The sequence below is a fragment of the Pleuronectes platessa genome, chromosome 18 (assembly GCF_947347685.1).
Source record: "Pleuronectes platessa chromosome 18, fPlePla1.1, whole genome shotgun sequence".
NCBI lineage: Eukaryota > Metazoa > Chordata > Actinopteri > Pleuronectiformes > Pleuronectidae > Pleuronectes > Pleuronectes platessa.
In genome coordinates this window covers 11,984,889-12,008,957 of record NC_070643.1, presented here as the reverse complement: position 1 = coordinate 12,008,957, position 24,069 = coordinate 11,984,889, and the positions used below count along the sequence as shown (strand labels likewise).

General features: G+C 41.2%; 3 protein-coding genes and 2 long non-coding RNA genes across 6 annotated transcripts; 4 read left to right on the top strand and 1 right to left on the bottom strand.

Annotated features, from left to right (window-relative positions):
• Window positions 1–566, top strand: LOC128462162 (lactose-binding lectin l-2-like). The gene has a single exon (XM_053447461.1). The coding sequence runs from the start codon at window positions 75–77 to the stop codon at window positions 564–566; it is 492 nt and encodes a 163-aa protein (XP_053303436.1). The 5' UTR covers window positions 1–74.
• Window positions 567–5,076: 4,510 nt separating this feature from the next.
• On the top strand, window positions 5,077–5,710 carry LOC128461306 (lactose-binding lectin l-2-like). Its single transcript, XM_053446152.1, has one exon. The coding sequence runs from the start codon at window positions 5,173–5,175 to the stop codon at window positions 5,662–5,664; it is 492 nt and encodes a 163-aa protein (XP_053302127.1). The 5' UTR covers window positions 5,077–5,172; the 3' UTR covers window positions 5,665–5,710.
• A 4,733-nt stretch (window positions 5,711–10,443) lies between these two features.
• Window positions 10,444–11,089, top strand: LOC128461304 (lactose-binding lectin l-2). Its single transcript, XM_053446151.1, has one exon. The coding sequence runs from the start codon at window positions 10,509–10,511 to the stop codon at window positions 10,998–11,000; it is 492 nt and encodes a 163-aa protein (XP_053302126.1). The 5' UTR covers window positions 10,444–10,508; the 3' UTR covers window positions 11,001–11,089.
• Window positions 11,090–14,726: 3,637 nt separating this feature from the next.
• Window positions 14,727–16,250, bottom strand: LOC128461303 (uncharacterized). Of its 2 annotated transcripts, XR_008342261.1 has the most exons (3): window positions 16,112–16,241; window positions 15,943–16,004; window positions 14,727–15,226 (listed from the first exon to the last, which is right to left on the bottom strand). It is a non-coding gene; the product is annotated as an uncharacterized LOC128461303 (long non-coding RNA). The 2 variants fall into 2 exon arrangements; XR_008342260.1 differs by having other exon boundaries at window positions 15,943–16,250.
• Window positions 16,251–20,235: 3,985 nt separating this feature from the next.
• Window positions 20,236–21,032, top strand: LOC128461302 (uncharacterized). Its single transcript, XR_008342259.1, has 2 exons — window positions 20,236–20,483; window positions 20,582–21,032. It is a non-coding gene; the product is annotated as an uncharacterized LOC128461302 (long non-coding RNA).
• Window positions 21,033–24,069: the final 3,037 nt, after the last annotated feature.

Below are 24,069 nucleotides of genomic sequence, written 5' to 3'. Positions count from 1 at the left end.
TTCTCATCCAACAGTGCAGATCATCTCCAACCCCTCGTCCTGCTCCTGTGACAGAGAGAGAGAGAGACGCCAACATGATCCTGCTCCTCCTTCTGTTCACCCTGACCCTGGGTGCTGTGTCTCCTTCAGATGGACCTGAGGTCAGGCTGCAGCGTGGAAACTGTCCCATGTTCTGGTCCAGCTTCAACAACCGCTGTTACAAGTACGTGTCCACAGGGCAGAGCTGGGCTGATGCAGAGCTCTATTGTGTGTCAGAGGGAGCCAACCTGGTGTCTATCCACAGTCTGGACGAACAGAATTTCATCACAAACATGATCAAGAACTTTGACCATGCTGAAGGAATCACCTGGAACGGACTCAACGACCTCTACAAAGAAGGCCGCTGGATGTGGTCTGATGGTTGTGCAGTGAAGTTTACCTTTTGGTCCTCAGGAGAGCCAAACAACAACAAAGGAAGGGAAGACTGTGGTCATACCAACTTTAGAACCGAAAAGAAATGGAATGATGTACCTTGTAATAGAAATTATCCTTCTGTTTGTGCATCTCGCATACTCTGTCCTGGGTGATTGTTAAATCTGATTTAACCTGGTCACTGATCACCTGATGCTTGTTGACATGAAATAGTCCTCAGCAATAAAGATACAAATGCAACCTTCTATGTTTGTTCTCATTTCACTCACTTACTTTTCATACCTGTTGTCAGGTATTTGTTGTTTGTTGATTTTAACAATTCCAATGTTATTGTTAAAATCCATTTTAAATATGAGTACAAATAAAATGATTTAGATGATGATGAAGATGATGATGATGATGATGATGATGCTGATGATGATTATGATGATGATGATGATGATGATGATGATGATGGGTCAAATTAAAGGATGGTAGTGAGAGTGAATGCAGACAGAGGATGGAATGGAGTGGATGACTTGAAAAAATGAAGCATGAAACTAAACGGCTTCTTCTATTTGACTTTCACCTTTTTGGAAAATCGCTGAGTTGGTGGTGGATGCAAACCGCACATAACATGACGAAGTTGTAATGATATTGATCTGACGAGCCCGAAAAACAAGAGGAGCAGCTGCCTTTGCTCCTGATGACTTCAGAGAGGAGAAGGGAATAAGGAGGAGACTGTTTCAATGTCAAATACTAAATAAGAACTAAAGAAATTAAAGAGTTTCTGTAAAACAGAATATTTTGGGATGTGTAAACAGCTACTTCTGTCTCATTTGAGCTGATTCCAGCTGGCATAAACAAAGTGTTTAGGTGTATGAGTGTGTGTGAGTGTATGTGAGTGTGTCTGTGTGTGTGTGTGTGTGTGTGTGTGTGTGTGTGTGTGTGTGTGTATGTGAGTGTGTCTGTGTGTGTGTGTGTATTTGTGTGTGGTTTCGAACTATGGAACAGTAACATGTGTAGTGGAATATATAAAAGATAAATTAGAGTAGAAATCTTCCAAAACGTTCTTTCATACTGTTTTTTAGTGTTTGATTTTTAATTAAACTGTTTATGTCAAGTTCAATTTTATTTATATGGCAAATTTATAAAAACTTGGAACAAGAAAAACAACAACATGCCAATAGTAAAGATAAAAGAGTAGAGACCTGTATTTCACAATGATCTGAAGTGTGCTAGAGACGGGGCAGATCTAATATGGAGTGGTGCGCTGTTCCACTAGTTTGGGGCGGCTACTGCAAAGGCTCGATCACCTCTGGTTATGAGCCTCGGTTTAGGTAAGTCCAGGAGCAGCTGAGTGGCTGACCTCAGCTCTCTAAGTGAAGAGTGGACATGAAGGAGTTCGGTAAGACGGTGCCAGTCCATTAAGAGGTTTGAAAGTTAACAATAAAGTTTTAAAATCAATCCTGTGACAAACAGGAAGCCAGTGGAGGGAGCTAAACACTGGTGTTATATGGTTCCTCTTTTTCTTTCCTGTAAGGAGGCGAGCAGCAGCATTTTGGACGAGCTGCAGGCTACAGGAATCAAGTCGAGAAGTTATGAAGGCATGGATTACCCTCTCTAGATCTTTAGATGAGAGATAGACCTTTACCTTAGCTATAAGTCTCAACTGAAAGAAGCTACTTACAACAGATTATCAAAGTTAAAATCACTGTCCAAATGAACACCAAGCCTCTTCACAGAGGAGTGACTCATATGGGCTAGAGGGCAAAGTTAGTTTTGCATTTTTCCGGCCATGTTCACTATTTACCACTAAGGCCACTATAGGTTCCTATCCAGATGACAACTTGCCCAGAGCACCACCTGTTTGGCTAAAAAGGCCCACATTCGTAGAAAGTGCAGATATTAGCTAATATATGTAGTGGAGTAAAAGTGAAAAGTAGACAAAAATAAATCAACTTAAAAGTAAGGACACATGGAAAATGCTCTTTAGTACAGTAAGTATGTAAATGTACGTGTTAAATCCCACCACTGTGGCACTGTTTTAGAGAGTATACATTTGCATAAAATGTAACAAAGAGCAGAGCTCTCCTGGACGTCCCAAAGCTTAACAGTTGTTAAAAATAGTGAAGAATGATTGTTTCCCTTTAATTTCCTTATTGTATTTTTACAATGTTTGATGATTCTGGGGCAAAGACTTCTGCTACACACTCGTTGGTTGACTATCTTGTTTAAATCATTATGTATGTATTAACAGCATTATTTTTGGGGAGATCCAAGCTGTAGGGAGATGATATTTATTCAAAGCTCTAATAACAATTAATCAACTTAATGAAATCCTTAGGAGTCACAGTAAAGATCCAAATATGATCTATTCTATTTCATTAAAAGTCATTTTGACTTACTTATTAACTATCTGTAGCTTGTGACAGTGACCAGCAGAGGGCAACAGAGGAGCAGGTCAGTGTGCTGTGCCCAGTCATTTACAGTTAAGAGAGCACGATTTTCAAAAGAGGGCCCGGTGTTGCAAACACTTAACACAATCAGCACAACCACACACCCAATCAGCATAACACCTCAGATCCTTTGCAAAGTGAAACACACATGCTTCATATGACTAAATTCTGTTTTGACCAGTTACACACTGCTGTTGCTAACCTTAAACACTTTTAGCAATTCCAGTTCTCAGTGATTAGAGTTCTAAGTGAAGTACTATAAGAAAGTGCAAATATACAATAAATTCACCAAACACTACACAAGACCAATGCTGCAGTCCCATGAAGATTGAATTTATTTCTCTCCATATCCCCAAATCAGTCAACATGTCAACATGGAGAATCACAACAAAACATGTCCCAGTTTCCATGCTACTACAGGAGTGTGCATAACACTGCAAGCTCGACATTACTAGCTGTGTAACTGGCTAAAACAGAATTTAGTCATATGAAGCGTGTGTGTTTCATATGGTAATAAAATATGGTTTTGATAAATAAGTGTATAGTTTTTACAAGAGTGTTTCATTTTGCAAAGGATCTGAGGTGTTCTGCTGATTGGGTGTGTGGTTGTGCTGATAGTGTTTACTGTTTTGAAACACCGGGCCCTGTTTTGAAAATCGTGCCGAAGCAATAAAAAAAAACTGTAACAACCCCAATTCTCACACCTCAGCCACAGACTGTTTGCCCTCCTCCCCTCTGGGAGGCGCTACAGGGTCCTCCGTTCGCGGACCAGCACGTTCAGGAACAGCTTATTCCTGCGGCTGTCACTCAGCTGAATCAGCGTGGTGCAGAGTTCATATATATTTTTCATATTAGGGTTGGGGTTAGATGAATGTCCGCCATGTTTTCTGTTTTAACGAAGGGAGAGAAGCGCATAGGTCACGTGTCCCCAGCCTCCTGACTCAAGATTATGTGGAATTCATACAAATTCTAGTGCATATATATTTTTCATATTAGGGTTGGGGTTAGATGAATGTCCGCCATGTTTTTTGTTTTAACGAAGAGAGAGAGGCGCAAAGGTCACGTGTCCCCAGCCTCCTGACTCAAGATTATGTGGAATTCATACAAATTCTAGTGCATTACTTTTTATACCATTTCCTACGACATTTTGATGAGACCAGCGCAGGTCTAGCTTATACGCCTTAAGTATATTTGGTTAAGCCTCGAGTGTGTTTGTCTTCTCCCGGATTTCCTTGTCTTGCTCTGTTATACAAACAGTAAGAATGAATTTTAACAATACCCTATTTGGACTCCTGTTTGTTTTACATTGGTTGCTTTGCAAATTGTTATGTTTAAATGTGGTTGTTATTGGATTTGCACTGCATATGCCCGCGTTCATATTCATTTAATTTTTGCCATAAAATTAATAATATGTATGATTCTAGTCGTGTGTGTGGATCATATAGTTGTGATTAAAGATGTGGTTGGGCCGCACACATTTTTCAGTTTTCAAATTGGGCCGCAGCATTCTTAAGCTTCGTAATGGCTGATCTAGAGGAAGTAAAACTCTTAACAAAGTTTCTGAAGGTGAACCTGCGGAGGGATCGTTTCCAGAACAGCCTGCTCGACTCGGTAGACCAAGGCAGCTCGACCATTATCCGCACTTGTAGGGTCTCCTGATGAGTCACAGCAGCGATCCAAATATGACCTATTCTATTAAAAGTATGTTTTCCCTTATTTATAAACTATCTTTAGGTTGTGACAGTCTCCACTACAAGGCAGCAGATGAGCAAGTCAGTCTGCTGTACTCAATCCTTTATTAGCTGTTGTCATGTCTGTTTGAAGTCCTGTTTAATTAAAGCAATGCTGTTTGCATGTTGGAAAAAAACACAAGAGAGGACACATTAAAGACTTTGTAGTCGTAACATTGTCGATGTGTCAACTTGTGTTAGGCAGTTGTTTACCTGGTGTGAATGAGAAGACGTCAACCACAAAGTGACATATCTGCCCTCGTGTCGTCTTTTCTAAAGCTGCGTTTTACGAGATCAAAAGGATTAACTGTAAAATCATGTGAAAACTTATGTGACTTCCAGGTGAGCTGTTGGTTTTTCTGTCTCGTGTTCAGAAGAAACACTTTGTCCTGTGCAGCTGTGTATAAAACAAAGTGTTTGCCAAGTGCATTTGACCAATAACATCACACCAACAGTGCAGAGAGCCTCTCTGAAGAGTATAAAAGAACGCAGCCTGCCCACCTGTCTCCTTCAAACTCTCATTCTCATCCAACAGTGCAGATCATCTCCAACCCCTCGTCCTGCTCCTGTGACAGAGAGAGAGAGACGCCAACATGATCCTGCTCCTCCTTCTGTTCACCCTGACCCTGGGTGCTGTGTCTCCTTCAGATGGACCTGAGGTCAAGCTGCAGCAAGGAAACTGTGAGATGGCCTGGTTAAAATTCAACAACCGCTACTACAAGTATGTGGCCACTCGGATGACCTATGCTAAGGCAGAACTCAACTGTTTGTCACAGGGAGCCAACCTGGTGTCTATCCACAGTCTGGATGAATATAATTTCGTCCAAACACTGATCGAGAAGTTTGACCATGCTAATGGAAGAATCTGGATCGGACTCAGCGACCTCCAAGAAGAAGGCAGCTGGATGTGGTCTGATGGTTGTCCGGCTAGATTTTTCCTTTGGACCCCAGGAGAGCCAAACAACCATGCAGGACCTGAAGACTGTGTTGAAAAGAGTTATCACGCAGATAAGAAATGGAATGATGCACCGTGTAGTGTCCTTATTCCTTCTGTTTGTGCATCTCGCATAATGTGTCCTCAGTGATTGTTAAGTCTGATTTAACCTGGTCACTGATCACCTGATGCTTGTTGACGTTGTTGGGCCAGAGCCCAGCGGGGTGCCAGCAGACACTGGAGCCGAGAGGAACAAAGGGTTGTTAAACTTTGGGCGGGAAAACATCCTCCTGCAGGCTCAAGAATCTCCCCCTGGTGGTGGAGAAATGTCCTGGGGTTTTCCCAGAAACCCCCGCTCAGTTCCAAGCCCCGCCCACTCAGATCCATTTCTGACACTCAATTGGCTTAAAGCCAGCATCATCCTATGACCAACTCCTCAAGGAGGAGGACCTCTCAGGTAGAACAAAACCACTGAGACCCCAAACATCGCTGCCATTTTTACCCTGCTCTGAAGACAACACCAGGCCCCCTTCGGGGCCTCCCAGCTGATTTAGATGTAAAAGGGGGCAACCAGAGTTATTTTCTTTCATTTCTTTCATTGTCTTTTATCTCAGTCGACGTTTTTATTTTCAAAAGGACTTTTGCTCTTTTAACTTGAAAAGACCAAACAGGAAATTGCACACGGAACAATCTCAGACTCAGTTCCATTTTCCCCACGGACTTTAGTTTCTTTTTCCCAACGATCTACAAACGGCTTCCACAGCCGTCCCCTGCAGAAGCGCGAGATTCATTCCGCTGAGGAGCACGAGCTCCACATCCCTGAAGAAGAAGGACGACGTTCATCCCATCGAAGCAGCACGAGCAAATCCGCTGTTTGTCCGGTCCAGCGGCCGAAGACCGCTTGAGAGACCACGTGATTCACTGGCCCGACGCGCACGCACACCGCGAGGGTGGTACAGTAAGAGGCTTTATTGTCTGGGCAGATGTTAATATAATACGTAGCGTATTGTTTTAATAATTGAACGTATTTGTTTTGTATGAGACCGCCGAGTCTCTAATGTTTAGCGGCGACTCGCCACTTCCGGTTTCCGGTTACGGCCTTGTGCCACAGTTTTTAAGCGCCGTGAGCAGCGTCTCCAGCTCATTGTGACCGTTTGAACAACTTTAAAGAGACTTTACCGGTCAAACCTCAGCACACAACGCCACTTGGGTGCTGAGTGGTAAAGTAAATGTAATTTGTCTCTGACGGTGCTTTTAAGAGCTTTGCTCCCTCCTTGTATTCTCTCTCTCTCTCTCTCCTTCTAAACCGACCTATATACACATCCGATCTGTATTTAGAATACAGTTCATGTAACATAGTTAAATCTATATTCAGAGAGGCCGGACACATCTGGAAGCCATGCGGCCGAACGCCAAAGCAGAGACAAAGAATTCTCTTTGTCTGAAAATCCCTTTGTGTAATTCATGTGACGACCACCAGTGTGAGCTCCGGCCACATGGTGTCATTAACATAGACTCCAATTTGGATAACGCAAGTTAACCACCATTTTGAATCTATTATTGCCACACCTCCTCTCTCCCTCTTCTCCCATTCTGGCTCTAAATTCATAACGGCTCCGCCATCTTGTTTTGTAGTCAATCCGCCATTTTGAGAGTTTTTAGGCCTTGATTCCACGAATCATGATCGGCCGCCATCTTAGATGTGACGTCACCAAGTGACTGCGTCATCGCCACGCCCCCCCTTCTTTTTCTCTCTCTCTCTCGCTCTCTCACACACACACACACACAGACACACCCACACAGACACACATTGATAGACACAGACAGATACACACACAGATACACATAGATGAATACATGTGTTTTTCTAAATTGTGATAAGCGGCTGCTGTTGTTATCTTTGAAATATGGGAGTTTGTTAAAATGATGAATCATTAAATAACACTAACTTTATTTCACATGCATACACATAGACATACACACACACACAGAGAGACACTTTGACACAGACACACACACACATACACATAGACAGACATACATAGGTAGACCGCCGGTTTTACATGTATTTTCTGAATTGTGATAAGTGCTGCTGCTGTTGTTATCTTTGAAATATGGGAGTTTGTTAAAATGATGAATCATTGAATAACATTAACTTTATTTCCCCTTTTTAATAAATGCTTTTGTAATTAAAGTATCTGTAGTCTGTGATTATTTGTGCATATGTATGTGATTGCAGCTGGATTATGATTGCCTGTGCTCGAACTTAGTAGCCTTCACTGTTAATTAAATAATTATTAATATTAAATATTGAGATTATTGATTTGACATTTATCATTATGAGACTGATATTTATAGATTGTATCGTTGGTCCCTGTAACCAGGGTGGTGCCCCGCGACAATAAGCAATGATTACAGATTTGTATTATTCTTAATTGATAATTTTATTGTTTTCATTAATTATTTTAACTATTATTAATGGATAACCGTATCATTTCTAATTAAATGTGTTACATTTCTTAATTAATAGCTTTATCATTTTTGATTATTTTTAAGAAATAATTGTTATTTTAATAATCATATTTCATGATTATTAATAATTAGCCAACGTCAATTCTACTCCTACTATTGCACAACAACGTGAAATAGTCCTCAGCAATAAAGATACAAATTCAAACTTCTCTGTTTGTACTCATTTCACCCACTTACTTTTCATACCTGTTGTCAGGTATTTGTTGTTTGTTTATTTGAAAAATTCCAATATTATTGTTAAAATCAATTATAAATATGAGTACCAATGAAATGATGATGATGATGATGATGATGATGGTTCAAATGAAAAGGATGGTAGTGAGAGTGAATGCAGACAGAGGAAAGAATGGACTGGATGACTTGAAAAAGTAAACATGAAACTAATCGGTTGCTTTTATTTGACCTAAACCTTTTTGGAAAATCAGTGAGTCGGTGGTGGAAGCAAACTGCTCATAACATGAAGAAGGCGAAATTATGTTTATCTGACGAGCCCGAAAACAAGAGGAGCAGCTGCCTTTGCTCCTGATGATTTCTGAGAGGAGTTGGGAATAAGGAGGAGACTTTTTCCATGTCGAATACTAAATAAAGACTAAAGAGATTAAAGAGAGTCTGTAAGACGGAACAAAGTGTGTGTGTGTTTGAGTGTGTGGTTTACAACTAGGGAACAGTAAAATCTGTAGTGGAATATATAGAAGATAAAGTAACGTAGAAATGTATCAAAACTGTTCTTTCTTGCAGTTTTTTCGTGTATGATCTTAAATTAAACTGTTAATGTCAAGTTCGATTTTATTTATATAGTAAATTTATTAAAACTTCGAAAAAAGACAAAAGCAAAATGCCAATAGTAAAGATAAAATAAGATTAAACAAACTAAAATTAAATTAAACCTGCTGGGATAAAAAAGTTCCCAATTGGAGAAGTAGCCCACAGAGAAGAGACTTGTTTTTCACAATGATTTGAAGTGTGCTGGAGACGGGGCAGATCTAATATGGAGTGGTGCGCTGCTCCACTAGTTTGGGGCAGCTACTGCAAAGGCTCGATCGCCTCTGGTTATGAGCCTCGGTTTAGGTAAGTCCAGGAGCAGCTGAGTGGCTGACCTCAGCTCTCTAAGTAGAGAGTGGACATGAAGGAGTTCAGTAAGGCGATACCACTCCATTAAGAGGTTTGAAAGTTAACAAAAACATTTTAAAATCAATTCTGTGACCAACAGGAAGCAAGTGGAGGGAGCTAAACACTGGTGTTATATGGTCCCTCTTTTTCTTTCCTGTAAGGAGGCGAGCAGCAGCATTTTGAACGAGCTACAGGCTACAGGAATCAAGTCGAGAAGTTATGAAGGCATGGATCACCCTCTCTAGATCTTTGGATGAGAGATAGACCTTTACCTTAGCTATAAGTCTCAACTGAAAGAAGCTACTTACAACAGATTGTCAAATTTAAAATCACTATCCAAATGAACACCAAGCCTCTTCACAGAGGAGTGACTCATATGGGCTGAGGGCCAAATTAGTTTTGCATTTTTCCGGCCATGTTCACTATTTACCACTTAGGCCAGTATAGGTTCCTATCCAGATAACAACTTACCCAGAGCACCAACAGTTTGGTAAAAAAGGCCCACATTCGTAGAAAGAGCAGATATTAGCTGATATATGTAGTGGAGTAAAAGTGAAAAGTAAACAAAAATAAATCAACTTAAAGTAAGGACACTATTTATTTAAGGGAGATGCTATGTATTAATAGCACTAACAACAATTAAACCATTTAATGAGATCATTAGGAGTCACAGCAGAGATCCAAATATGATCTGTTCTTTTTTATATATTTCATTAAAAGTAGTTTTGCGTTATTTATTAACTATCTGTAGGTTGTGACAGTCTCCACTAGAGGGGAGCAGAGTAACGAATCATTCTGCTGTGCTCAATCATTTATTAGCTGTTGTCATGTCTGTGTGAAGTCCTGTTTATTTAAAGCAATGCTGTTTGCATGTTGGAAAAATACAAAGTCCACAATACAAGAGAGGACACATTTAAGACTTTGTAATCGTAACACTGTCGATGTATCAAATTGTGTTTGCCAGTTGTTTACCTGGTGTGAATGAGGAGACGTCAACCACAAAGTGACATATCTGCCCTCGTGTCGTCTTTTCTAAAGCTGCGTTTTACGAGGTCAAAAGGTTGAACTGAAAAATCATGTGAAAACTTATGTGACATCCAGGTGAGCTGCTGGTTTTTCTGACTCGTGCTATGAGAAAACAGTTTTATCGGGCAGCTGTGTATAAAACAAAGTGTTTGCCAAGTGCATTTGACCAATAACATCACACCAACAGTGCAGACAGCCTCTCTGAAGAGTATAATAGAACGCAGCCTGCCCACCTGTCTCCTTTAAACTCTCATTCTCATCCAACAGTGCAGATCATCTCCAACCCCTCGTCCTGCTCCTGTGACAGAGAGAGAGAGAGACACCAACATGATCCTGCTCCTCCTTCTGTTCACCCTGACCCTGGGTGCTGTGTCTCCTTCAGATGGACCTGAGGTCCAGCTGCAGCGTGGAAACTGTCCCATGTTCTGGTACAGCTTCAACAACCGCTGCTACAAGTACGTGTCCACACATATGACCTGGGCTGATGCAGAGCTCTATTGTGTGTCACAGGGAGCCAACCTGGTGTCTATCCACAGTCTGGATGAACAGAATTTCATTAAAACTCTGATCAAGAACTTTGATCATGCTGAAGGAGTCACCTGGAATGGACTCAGCGACCTCCACAAAGAAGGCAGCTGGATGTGGTCTGATGGTTCTGCAGTGAACTTTACCTTTTGGTCCTCAGGAGAGCCAAACAACGGCATAGGGATAGAACACTGTGTTTATGACAACTATGGCACGGATAAGAAATGGAATGATGGATATGGTAGTGAGACTTATCCCTCTGTTTGTGCATCTCACATAATCTATCCTCAGTGATTGTTAAGTCTGATTTAACCTGGTCACAGATCACCCGATGCATGTTGACATGAAATAGTCCTCAGCAATAAAGATACAAATGCAAACTTCTCTGTTTGTTCTCATTTCACTCACTTACTTTTCATACCTGTTGTCAGGAATTTGTTGTTTGTTGATTTTAAAAATTCCAATTTTATTGTTAAAATCCATTTTAAATATGAGTACAAATAAAATGATGATGATGACAACGACGGCGACGACGATGATGATGATGGTTCAAATTAAAGGATGGTAGTGAGAGTGAATGCAGACAGAGGAAAGAATGGACTGGATGACTTTAAAAATGAAGCATGAAACTAAAAGGCTACTTTTATTTGACTTATACCTTTTTGGAAAATCACTGAGTCTGTGTTGGAAGCAAACTGCACAAAACATGACAAAGCTGAAATTATATTTATCTGACGAGCCCGAAAACAAGAGGAGCAGCTGCCTTTGCTCCTGATGACTTCAGAGTGGAGGTGGGCATAGCAGGAAATTGTTTCAATGTCAAATACTAAATAAGAACTAAAGAGTTTAAAGAGTTTCTGTAAAACAAAATATTTTGGGATGTGTAAACAGCTGCTTCTGTCTCATTGGAGCTGATTCCAACTGGCATGAACAAGTGTGTGTGTGCGTCTGTGTGTGTGTGTGTGTGTGTGTGTGTGTGTGTGTGTGCGTGTGTGTGTGTGTGTGTGTGTGTGTGTGTGTATATATGTGAATGTATGTGTGTGTTTGTGTGTGGGTGTTTGTCTGTGTGGTTTAGAACTAGGGAACAGTAACATCTGTAGTGGAATATATAGAAGATAAAGTACAGTAGAAACGTCAAAACGTCCTTTCATACTGTTTTTAGTGTATGATCTTAAATTAATATTTTAATGTCAAGTTCAATTTTATTCATATAGCACATTTATAAAACTTGGAATCAAGAAAACAGAAACATGCCAATAGTAAAGATAAAATAAGACTAAACAAATAACATAAAAACTGCTTGGATAAAAATGTTCTCAACTTGAAAAGAAGGCCAAAGAGAAGAGACTTGTTTTTCACAATGATTTGAAGAGTGCCAGAGACGGGGCAGATCTAATATGGAGTGGTGCGCTGTTCCACTAGTTTGGGGCGGCTACTGCAAAGGCTCGATCACCTCTGGTTATGAGCCTCGGTTTAGGTAAGTCCAGGAGCAGCTGAGTGGCTGACCTCAGCTCTCTAAGTGAAGAGTGGACATGAAGGAGTTCAGTAAGACGGTGCCAGTCCATTAAGAGGTTTGAAAGTTAACAATAAAGTTTCAAAATCAATCCTGTGACCAACAGGAAGCCAGTGGAGGGAGCTAAACACTGGTGTTATATGGTTCCTCTTTTCCTTTCCTGTAAGGAGGCGAGAAGCAGCATTTTGGACGAGCTGCAGGCTACAGGAATCAAGTCGAGAAGTTAGGAAGGCATGGATTACCCTCTCTAGATCTTAAGGTCGGAGATAGACCTTTACCTTAGCTATAAGTCTCAACTGAAAGAAGCTACTTACAATAGATTGTCAAAGTTAAAATCACTGTCCAAATGAACACCAAGACTCTTCACAGAGGAGTGACTCATATGGGCTGAGGGTCAAATTAGTTTTGTTCTTTATGGGCCATGTTCACTTTTTACCACTTGGGCCACTATAGGTTCCTATCCAGATTACAACTTACCAAGAGCACCACCTGTTTGGCAAAAAAGGCCCACATTCTTAGAAAGTGCAGATATTAGCTAATATATGTAGTGGAGGAAAAGTGAAAATAGAAACAAATTAATCCACTTAAACTAAGGACACATGGAAAATGTTCTTTAGTACAGTAAGTAAGTAAATATACTTTGTTACATCCCACCCCTGTGGCACTGTTATAGTGCAATAAATATGCATAAAAAAAGAACATAGAAAACAAAGAGCAGAGCTTTCCTGAACAATAATTGAACAACAATTTAATCACTTAATGAGATAATTAGGAGTCACAGCAGAGGTCCAAATATGATCTCTTCTATTTCATGTATTTCATTGCAGTTTTTTTCGATTGCTTAAGTACGATTCACACATGCTTCATATGACTTAATTCTGTTTGAGCCAGTTACACACTGCTGTTGCTAACCTAATACACTTTCAGCAATTATACTTCTCAGTGATGAGAGTACTGTAAGTGAAGTACTCGGAGAAAGTGCAAATATACAATAAATTCACCCAACACTACACAAGACCAATAGTGCAGACTCATGAAAATATAATTTATTTCTCTCCACATCCCCAATCAGTCAACATGTCAACATGGAGAATCACAACAAACATGTTCCAGTTGTCATGCTACTACAGGAGTGTGCATAACACTGCAAGCTCGACAAATATCAGACAAGCAGAAAATTCTGTATCCAGTACAGGTTTCCATGAGGGGTACCTGAGCCTGGGGCCGGAGATCGTAAACCCTCCACCGCCATGCAGAGAAAAACTCTTTGATTGGGCTTAGAGACGGAGAGTATGGTGGAAGGTATGGTACTGTAAACTGTGGATGGTGTAGAAACCAGTCCTGGACCAGAGCAGAGAGCTGGAATGACTCATTGTTCCAGATGACAGTGTGTTGCACCTGGTGCATGTGGTTTACTGCTGTGCCGATGTTGTGCAATCGCCCCAAAAATGTGATAAGGTGAGTTGTGTTGTAAGGCCCCATATTGGCGTGACGGAGGAGGACCCCATTCTGTGTAGTGGCAGCACAAAGGGTGATGTTACCCCCACGTTGCCCTGGGACATTGATGATAGCCCCGTGGCCAATGATATTTCTGCCTCTCCTTCTTGCTTTTGTCAGGTTGAACCCTGCCTCATCTATTTATATGAAATCATGAGGGATTTCCTCAGCATCCATCTGTAAAACTCTCAGAAATACAGTGAAAGACAAGATTGTGTAGTTCAGCATAGGTCTGGAATACAGTACATTTACATTTTAAAGGTTACGTGTGCAGTATGCAACATCTCAGTGATAAAGTGAACAATACATACCTCCACATACTCATGCCGCAGCCGCAGCCTTCTCCTCCTCCGTGGATTCCCCCTCTCACCCTCACTCATCTTTTTTTTTTAGGACAAGCTCCATTTTGGTTGAAGCCAGGTGAACCCGGCTGCTGTATTTGTATATTGCTTAAACCGGATTGGTGTGTCTACAATTAAGCAATCATATGTTTAAGCATAGTGATAACCCTAACCCAGCGGTCGGCAACCTGGGGCTCCGGAGCCGCATGCGGCTCTTCAGCCCCTCTGCAGTGGCTCCCTGTACAGTGCATGTTGCGCATATTTTTCGCGAACGGTGAACTTAACGAATCAGTTCTTTCATATGATGAACGTGAGGTGGAATCACCTCTTTGATTTCAGAGGTGGGGGGGACACAAATCATTTTTATAAAACTCTTCAGTTCACTGTGTTTTCTAGTAGTTCTTCTAGTTTTCTGTTGCTACTTTTAAGTTTACTGTTCCCTTTTTTGGTTTGTCTGGTTGTAAAGCATGTAGCAAAACATTATCACCCAATTCTGTGTTTCACCTTGTTAGTCAACTTCACTCCATCTCAGTAGCACCAATTTTACACTTATTTTTGGAATATATGGTAAACAGACCTCATTTACATAGCACTACCCAGTGGTGGGCAGGTCAAACTGGCAGGAATATCACAGGTGGGGAGAAATTGAATAAAATGTCCATAATTCAGTTTAAGTAGTCAAGTGATCAAATTTATTTAAAATTAATGTAACACAGAACCACTGTCATTTTAGGCAGTTATAGTAGTTTCTCGTCTTGTTAAGCCTTACAGGATGATTGTGGCAATTAAGGTGTGAAAGGGTGTATATTTATAATTACACGGTTTGTCTGATAACACTGTATTTGTTATCTCTTTGTTTCTTTCACACAGTGGCGAGGTTAACAGATCCACCAGCCTCAGTTAGTATATTTGCGGCTTCTCAGCTACATGAAGCTTCCAAACACATGTTGTCTTCGGTCATTGGCAATGATGAATTCCTGGCAGAGTTTCTTCCTGTCCAAGGCATCAATCCTTTCTTGGTGTATGTGACAAACTGCCACATTGTTCAGGCGTTTCTGCTTCATGCAGTTGCGAAGCCAGGTCTTCAACCTCCTCAGTGCACTGAAACTCCTCTCGGCTTCAGCAGACGATGTTGGAACAACCAACAACAGCCTCACAAGGACCTCCACCTGATCAAAAAGACCTCTGACGTCAAATCACATTTGTAATCCAAGGTTTTATTGTATTTTTCCCTAAATCTTTCATTGTTAGTGTTTTACAACATAACATGTTGCTGCCTTTCAACATAAAAAATAATACATGAAAATAAGTGTATCTCTTTGGCATTAAATATAAGCTTTTTAAAATCCGTTGCATTGTTGAGGCTCTACTGTTATAATAATAATGATAATAATAATAATAACAACAACTAGAACATTTCTAAAGAAATTTTGTCAGGGCCTGGTGGAGCCCACCAATCAGAGCAGAGCAGTCACCCGCAGCGGCTCCTGTGACATTTGACACCGCTGAGAGACAAACCACTGAAACCGAAGCATTTTTGGCCAAACTGTAGTTAGTTCCTATCATTGAACCGGCTTCACTGTGAGCATCCTGAGCTCTTCCTGAACGTCTGCATATATATTTTATGTGGCTAAAGTTAGGAAATGGGGTTTTTAGAGCGATTGATAGAAACTGGTACCTCTGCTTTCCTCCAGAAATTTTCGCGCCTTTTTTTAACAACAATACATTTTATTTATCAGCACTTTCAATAAAACTCAAATACACTTTACAAGATTACTGAGAGCTTTGTAATTGATGAGGAGGATCTTGAAGTGGACGTGCTGCTTTATTGGGAGCCAGTGAAGGTGTCGCAGGATGGTGTAACGCATTTATTTGAGTAACTTACACTTTGACTTTGAAAGAAGTCTCTTATGTCCACTTTTCTTTTTTTAGACATCCTGGCTGCGCCTAATTACCAAACACACACACCGATTCAAACGTTAATGTAAATGAAACCTCTGATATTACAATCCTTCCAGCTGACGTGGCCCAGGCAAAACAAACGCCCAACTTACAGCGGAAGATTAACACGGCCTCCTCCCCAACTGGCAGACCGGTGTGCGTCCTGGTGCTGTTTATAACCTGATGGAGTGACAGCGGGGACGGCCAATCACACAAGGAATGCAGAGCCAATGGAGGAGCTTGTGGGCAGGTCTAAACGAAAGCAAACTGGCTTCAGCTCGAGCGGCCGTTTCCGCTTGGAAACGGCCGCTCTTTCCGCTATTTCAGAATAAATCGAATTCTCTCCAAATGCAAGTTGTCTGTCTAATCAGTCAACCAATGTTTAAATGAAGGGACCTCTCTCTTCTTCCAGTTAAGTAGGATCAGTTTTTTTGCTGTTATAAGGCCATATGTCAGAAGGTGCTTTTGTGCACTGTTTAGCTTCTTTAGCCCCTCAGATGTTCCCAGAATTATTAAGATAAGATCTGGATCTAGTTGGATCCCCAAAATCAACGAAAAGAAATCAAATATTTCATGCCAATAGTTCTGAAGTTTAGGGCAGAGAGCGAAACTATGAGATAGAGTACCCTCCATGGAGTCACATTTCTCACACAAAGGAGAGACTTCAGGAAATATTTTATGCAGCTTCGTTTTGGAGTAGTGTAGTCTGTGCACTATTTTAAATTGAATCAAACAGTGTCGGGCGTTTATAGAACATTCATGGATGTGCTCCAAACTCTCCTCCCACACACTGGGAGGTAGCCTGACGTTGTCAGACTCACAATTCTAGTCAGAATGTGAGTCTGAGACCGCTCCATTGGGCTGTGATTATGGGGCGTGTTTCAACTGACCAGGAAGTAAAATTCTTCTTCGCTCAATTGGATAGACCTACAACCAATCAGAGCAACGTAGTATGTGACGTATGCTAAGCAACGCATTGTGAGTTATTTACTAACGCCGGGTTCACACCGGACACTTCAGCTCAGCGCCAAGCCTTAAATAACAGCTGGCTCCCATCCACTCCCATGTTAAAACTTTGTGCCGGTCACACCGGAGGCTGAAGCACCGCGAGGCAGCCTTGGCGCAGCGCGGTGCTTCAGCCTCCGGTGTGACTGGCACAAAGCCGTGCAGCGATCTACTGGATCAACGGGTGATATTATTAGCGCTGCCCGTCGGTTTAGCGTCGCTTCAGTGTCCGTTGTGAACAGCCAAGCGCCGGGGCGATAGGGATTAGCGCGGTGCTTTGGCGTCGCCTCCACGTTCTGTGTTCCTCTTTCAAAATGAATGCGCTGTCGATGTCTTCTAAAACAGACTCAATGGCAGCATCTACACATCTCAGCTCTCCAGCGGCAGGCATGTTTGTTGAAAACGAATTCAACCCGAGGGCACTTTGATGACGTGGTTGATTACGTTACCGTTGATCATCTGTCAATCATCGTATAAAGCCCGCCCTGACAATCTGATTGGCCCGGTCGGGCCATAATTTTTCCTCAACGGAGCGACTCCAGACCGAACTGCCCGACCTAAAATGTTGTGGGCGGGGCTAAATTCGTCTGGCATCCAGGCTAACTGGGAGGTATCAGGGCTCCGAACTCTCTTTCCCACTCCTCTTTTATCCTGTCCATCTTAGGAAGGCACAAGTTTTGTAGTATCTCATATAGTTGCGAGACTATGTAGCATGGATTGGGCAGCAGATTAAATAAACTCTCTATCTTGTCGGGGTTTACCTCCTCAAAATTAGGGAGGTGTGTTCTAACATAATTCCTAATCTGAAGATATCTGAAAAACTGATTCCTCAGTAAATTAAACCTTTCTTGGAGTTGCTGGAAGGAGGCAAAAGTCCCCTCTATGTATAGGTTACCAACAATACAAATCCCCAATCGTTTCCAGGTGGAAAAGGCCTCATCCAGAGCTGAGGGAGTGAAAGAGGGGTTTGCAGTTATAGGCAGCAGGAATGAAACTGCCTTAAGTTTGAAATGATTCCTCCGTTGTTTCCAAATCTTAATTAAAGCATAAATTACAGGGTTATGTTTAAAACAAGATCTGTTGACTGGAACGGGAGATAGTACAACCGCTCTAATAGAATAAGGTAAACAGTCTTCCCGTTCCATCTCTAGCCTATCATAGGGTATTGGGTTGGCATCTAACCAATATACCATAGAGCGTATCCCAGTGGCCCAGTAATATAAAATAAAATTAGGTAGTGCCAGCCCCCCATTAGTTTTGTGTTTACAAAGATGGTCCTTCTTTATTCTATGAGACTTGTAATTCCATACAATGGGGAGAATGATTGAGTCCAATGAGTCCAATGAGTCCAATGATTGAGTCCTTTTTTTTAATGAAAAAAGATTTGGCAAGGTAAATAGGTAGATTTTGAAAAAGATAAAGTAGCTGAGGGAGAAAAATCATCTTAATAGCATTCACTCTGCCCAGCAGAGAAATGGGGAGTGTTTTCCAAAATTGTATATTGTTTTTTAACTTATTTAACAGGATGGGGAAATTGGCCTTGTAAAGATCATTATACTTCTTGGTAATTACTACTCCCAAATAGGTTAAACTGTCCGATGCTATTCTGAGAGGAAACTGTTTGAGCCAATCTTGATCTGTAATTTGTACTGGTAGTAGCTCGCTTTTGCCCCAGTTAATCTTGTACCCCGAGAAACTACCAAACAGTTGAAAAGTTTTCAAAATTGAAGGAATTGTAATCCTAGGCTGCATGGCAAATAACAAAATATCATCCGCATACAATGATATTTTATTCTTGGTATATTCTGTATTGTAACCATGTACATCTGGATGCGAACGAATGGTCTCGGCCAGCGGTTCTATGGCTAATGCGAACAGTAGAGGGCTAAGTGGGCAGCCCTGCCTCGTGCCCCTACCCAACCGAAAAGGGTCAGAAAGAGTTCTATTAGTGAGTATTCTGGCTAGGGGGCTATTGTATAAGAGCTTAGTCCAGGACACAAATTTATCACCACAATTAAACTTCTGCAAGACCGAGAATAAGTAAGCCCATTCGACCCGATCAAATGCTTTTTCGGCATCTAAACTGAGGATAATAAGGTCCTTTTGGGAAAGTCTTGGAGAGTGCATGATATTTAAAAGACGTCTAAAGTTATGAAAGGAATTTCTTTGCGGGATAAACCCAGTTTGGTCTGGGTAAATCAGCTTGCACATAAATACATTAAGTCTTCTGGCCAATGTCTTGGCTAGAATTTTTTTGATCCGAATTTAATAACGAGATTGGCCTGTAAGAACCCACTTCTTCCAAATCTTTCCCTTTTTTGGGAAGGAGGGTAATAGTGGCTTCGGTCAGCGTCTGGGGCAATATGCCATCCTCGTATGATTGGATGTACATTTTACGCAGGTAAGGAGCCAATAATCCCCCAAACCTCTTGTAAATCTCATTGCTGAGTCCATCAGGGCCGGGACTTTTACCGTTTTTCATTGAACCAATGGTTGCTAGTAGCTCTTTACATGTGATGTCTGCCCCCAAGGTATCGCGGTCCGCTTGACTCAGTGACGGGAGATCACATTTATCTAGAAATGTCTGCATTGTTTCTCCTACAGGATTAACCTCAGAAGTGTATAGAGTTTGATAAAATTGTCTAAATCTGTCATTAATATCCTTGGGAGATGTAAGGACATTTCCTGAACCAGACTTAATTTTGTGGATAGTCCTGTCGTTCTCAAGTTTCCGTAGTTGTCTCGCCAGTAGTTTGTGTGGCTTATCACCGAATTCAAAATATCGCTGTTTAGTAAAAATAAAGGCTCTGCAAATCCTATCCGATAAAATCTTGTTAAGTTTAAATTTAAGAGTTGATATTTTAGTATGTTTATCTAATGAGGGGCGCAGAGCGTTCTCCATATCGAGTTGGCGGATTTCCTCTTCAAGTTTAAGTTGTTTTTCCTTGTTACGCTTCTTGAGAGAGGATTGAAAAGAAATAATGTGCCCTCTCAAGTAGGCCTTAAAGGTTTCCCATAACAGTGTAGGAGATGTGCTTTCATTGTCGTTAGTTTAAAAAAATAACTTATTGTAGCGGGTCAGTTCTTAATAAAGTTTTATACTTTTAGCATTGTCATTTTCCCCGCTCTGGATGTGTTAATTAACCTGACAGGACGGCAACTCCTATAGGCTGCAGGGAGGCGGAGGAGTTTATTTAGGGACACCTTAGCACTCTCCCTCGTCCTCTCTCTCTCTCTCCCCACTGCCGGTCCTGTGGGTGTGTGCGGAAGTTTAGCGTGAGCGCAGCACGTGTGGTCGCAATTGTTTGTCGCAGTAAGTTGCTGGAAGTTATATAATGTTAACGGCGATCACAGAGAAAGTGTCCGCAAATTGTAACTGAAGTTTGTCCTTAGAGCCCAGCGTGAAGCTGTGTCTGTGTGCGACTGTGTCGGCGTCACCGTGGATGCACGCTGTCCCTGCTTTATTTTAATGAATTAAAGGTATGAGATAAGGATGTGTTTTTATGTTTGTAAATGTTTTTAAATATTATAAATGTGTTTAAATTGTGTGACCTAACTATAACATGTTTGTTTTATAGGGCTGCCTCCAGCTAAATAGTTACGGTCACTGTTTTTTCCCACTTTAGATTTCATTTAGATTATTTGGTTTGATTATTTGTTTCTTTGTGTTTTGTTTTGTTCTATTGCAAGGTGCAATATATATGGTTGACTGGGACTGTGCAATTCAGTGGTAGTGACTTGAATGGTGGTGAATTATTGGCTCCATAAAGTAGAGGCCCTCTTTTGTCATTTTGTTGTTGTATATCGTTTGCAGTGATTTTCTTAAAGTGTGTTGTGTTTGGTTTTTAATGCATGATATTTTAGCATTGTACAATTGGGTCTGGAGCCTCTAATTTCTCTCTATTTTAAGCTGTCATTTATATCAAGTCCAGGCCAGCCTTTCCAACCTTTGCACATGTCACTTTACTGTTTGAGCAGTCTGTTTTAAATCATTTGCATCTATTAAATAAATTGTATTTTGTATTGATATCTCAGCCTCCCGTCCCGTCTTATTCTGGATACTTGTTGAACCGAATTGACATTAACTGTCATCTCTGAACCATTTTTAAATCACTACATTAATGTTTGATTCCAGATATTCACAGAACCTTTTATCAGTGATGAGTTGAGGATTGAATCTCCAATTTCTCTGGGCAGGTGCATTCTCACCAAGCTGTAATGAAAATGATATCGGGCTGTGGTCGGAGATAATAATATTGTGGTATTTTGCGTTGTAGGAAAATGGCATTAATTTACCATCAACCAAGAAAAAGTCTATCCTGGTGTAGCTATTATGTACTTTTGAGTGAAAGGAATATTCTTTACCCATAGCATTAGAAATCCGCCACACATCAAAAACATTCATATTTTCAATATAAGATCTCAGAAGATTAGAGGCCTTGGAAGGTTCCACCCTCTGTGAAGAAGATCTATCCAAGTAAGTGTCCAAAACTAGATTGAAATCACCACCAATTATTAGATTAGTACTGGAGACATCTGGAATCAAATTTAAAACCCTTTTGAAAAATTCTGGATCGTCATTATTGGGTCCATATATATTTAATAGAGCTGTGAAAAATAACGCGTTAACGCGTTATGATTAAATTACAGGATTAATTCGTTTTTTTTTTTTAACGCATTTAACGCATGCGCAGAAGGACCTTCCAATTCCGCCGCCTCTGCACTAGTTGCCGCTCTAACGCCGGGTTCACACCGGACGCGGAAGCGACGCCGAAGCGAGGCGTAAGCGCAGCGCCAATCCTCTGGCTCCCATCCACTCCCATGTTAAACCGCAGCGCTGAACACACCGGAGGCTGAAGCGTAGCGTTGTGCCGCGGCTGCCTAGCGCCGTGAAGCGATCGTTTCGGCGTCGAGTCTATTTTTTCCGCTTGACGCGAGCATATCGCGACAGGAAACACACTGAAAAATTATTTTAAACGATAAAGATGACATATTTTATATGATATAATGATATAAATGACCAAATATGCATCCCATACTTTGTATTCACGTTCTGTTGTCTTGGAGTTTTAATTTTACCACTTTTACCAACCACATTATTTAATGTCCCCCTCTGCCCATCCACTACAGCCACACAAGCAGTCATAAAGATAAAAAAGAGAGGGGGGGGGGGCTACGTATTCTCCACATAGGCTTGAGTGGAGAATACGTAATTTACCCTCGACACCCGACATTTAACGGAGCTAACAGCGGAGAAGTTCTTCAACATGGATGACATTAAATTAATAATTGAAGTGGAGAAGTAACTTGAGTTGTTGATTCTCAGCATATGTTGTATAAAGACAACACCAAAAAAGACACATGTTGGGATGCTGTTGCTTAATGTTGGAGCAACAAGTAAGTATATGCTTGAAAAAAATGATTAAATGCCGTTTTTACTGCAGGCTGATAGCAGCAGAAGTATGTGATATTATTAGTAATGCGCCTGCGCTTCGGCGTCGCTACCGCGTCCGGTGTGACCAGCCAAGCGCCGGCGCGCCAGGGATTAGTCAGACGGCAGCTGCCATTCAAACAAGAAAAACAACATGGATAATTCTGATGAACCTGAGGACCTTCTGGACGGGAAGATCGTGTTCCAAAAAAACAAAGATCGAACATTCAGTAAAACCAAGGTGATATGCACACTCTGCGAGAAGTTATCGTTTCGACGTAGCAATACCCGCCTAACCACCGCAACGCGAAGCATGTGTTGCTCGGCGAGGGGCGTTCAAGTGGAATGCGCCAAACCAGACTCACTCGCAGGACACATTGTGCAAAAGAAGCAGTCAGCTTTACTGTCAGAGAATTTGAACAAGTTAGTTTGCCTCACCAACTGGCTAAAGAACGAGTAGCTAAGAGGGCCTTTAGAGGCATTAGATTGTATCATGGTGTGGTTAATGGTTGTGTGACCAAATGTCAACCATCCTATGGCTAAGAAGCTCAAATAATTTCTGTTTGATTTAAAAAAAAAAAAGTTTTATTCAACCACACAATGGCTAAGGAGCCCGAATATTGTTTAGGATGAAGATTATATTAATGTTCCATATGGAAAAGCAATGATAACTGCTGAAGAACTGCTGAGTTGCAGCACAAAAGAAAAGTTAAATGTCATAAATCTTGTTTTCACAAAAATATTCCGAGAAAATCGGTAATGTGAATAATCATAATTAATCCATAGAAACCTGTGATTAATTTGATTAAAAATTTTAATCATTTCACAGCCCTAATATTTAATAATGTTACAGGTGTAGAGTGGAATTCCCCCACAACCATGACATATCTCCTGTCTTTATCTGCTATTGTAGACAGATGTTTAAAGGGAACCCCCCTACGGATTAAGATGGCTGTGCCACGAGCCTTAACTGAAAAGTTGGAGTGGTAGATATGTTGTATCCACCTACACCTGAGCCTAGCATGCGAGTCGTTCCTCAGGTGGGTTTCATGTAAGAAAATGACATCCGCCTGCAAGGATTTGAGGTGAGCGAGCACCTTGCCTCTTTTACAGTTTTTTGGGATTGCTTACACACTAAAATTAAAAGTAGTACACTTTTAGCAAAACCTTACACTCAAGAAGCAAAACATCAGCCCATATTTGCTATACTATAAGCACATTGTGAACCTCACACTTGTTGCAAAACTCTACACACAGTGATTTGCAAAACACTAAACACACTTACACACATACATTACACACAAAAATCTATCATGAAGTCACATCCTTGCAATACCAAATTACTGACTGTCAAATTACCACACCGTCCAACCAATTGGTTCAACACAGTCATCAGGTGTGCAAACACTTGTTTGCTTAATTGTAGACACACCAATCAGGTGTGTAAGCACTATAAAAAGCAGCAGGTGAGTTCATCGTTCTTCAAGCACAATGGAAAGAGTCAGAGAAAGAGTAGGACGAGGACGAGGAGGAGAACGAGGAGGACGAGGAGGAGGAGGAGGAGGAGGAGGAGGAGGAAGGGGAGGAAGAGGAAGACAAGAAGGTGCTCAAAGAGGACCGAATCTGACAAATGAG

Coding starts and splice junctions, on each gene's coding strand:
- LOC128461306 (XM_053446152.1), top strand. CDS start 5,173: ATGATCCTGCTCCTCCTTCTGTTCACCCTGACCCTGGGTGCTGTGTCT.
- LOC128461304 (XM_053446151.1), top strand. CDS start 10,509: ATGATCCTGCTCCTCCTTCTGTTCACCCTGACCCTGGGTGCTGTGTCT.
- LOC128462162 (XM_053447461.1), top strand. CDS start 75: ATGATCCTGCTCCTCCTTCTGTTCACCCTGACCCTGGGTGCTGTGTCT.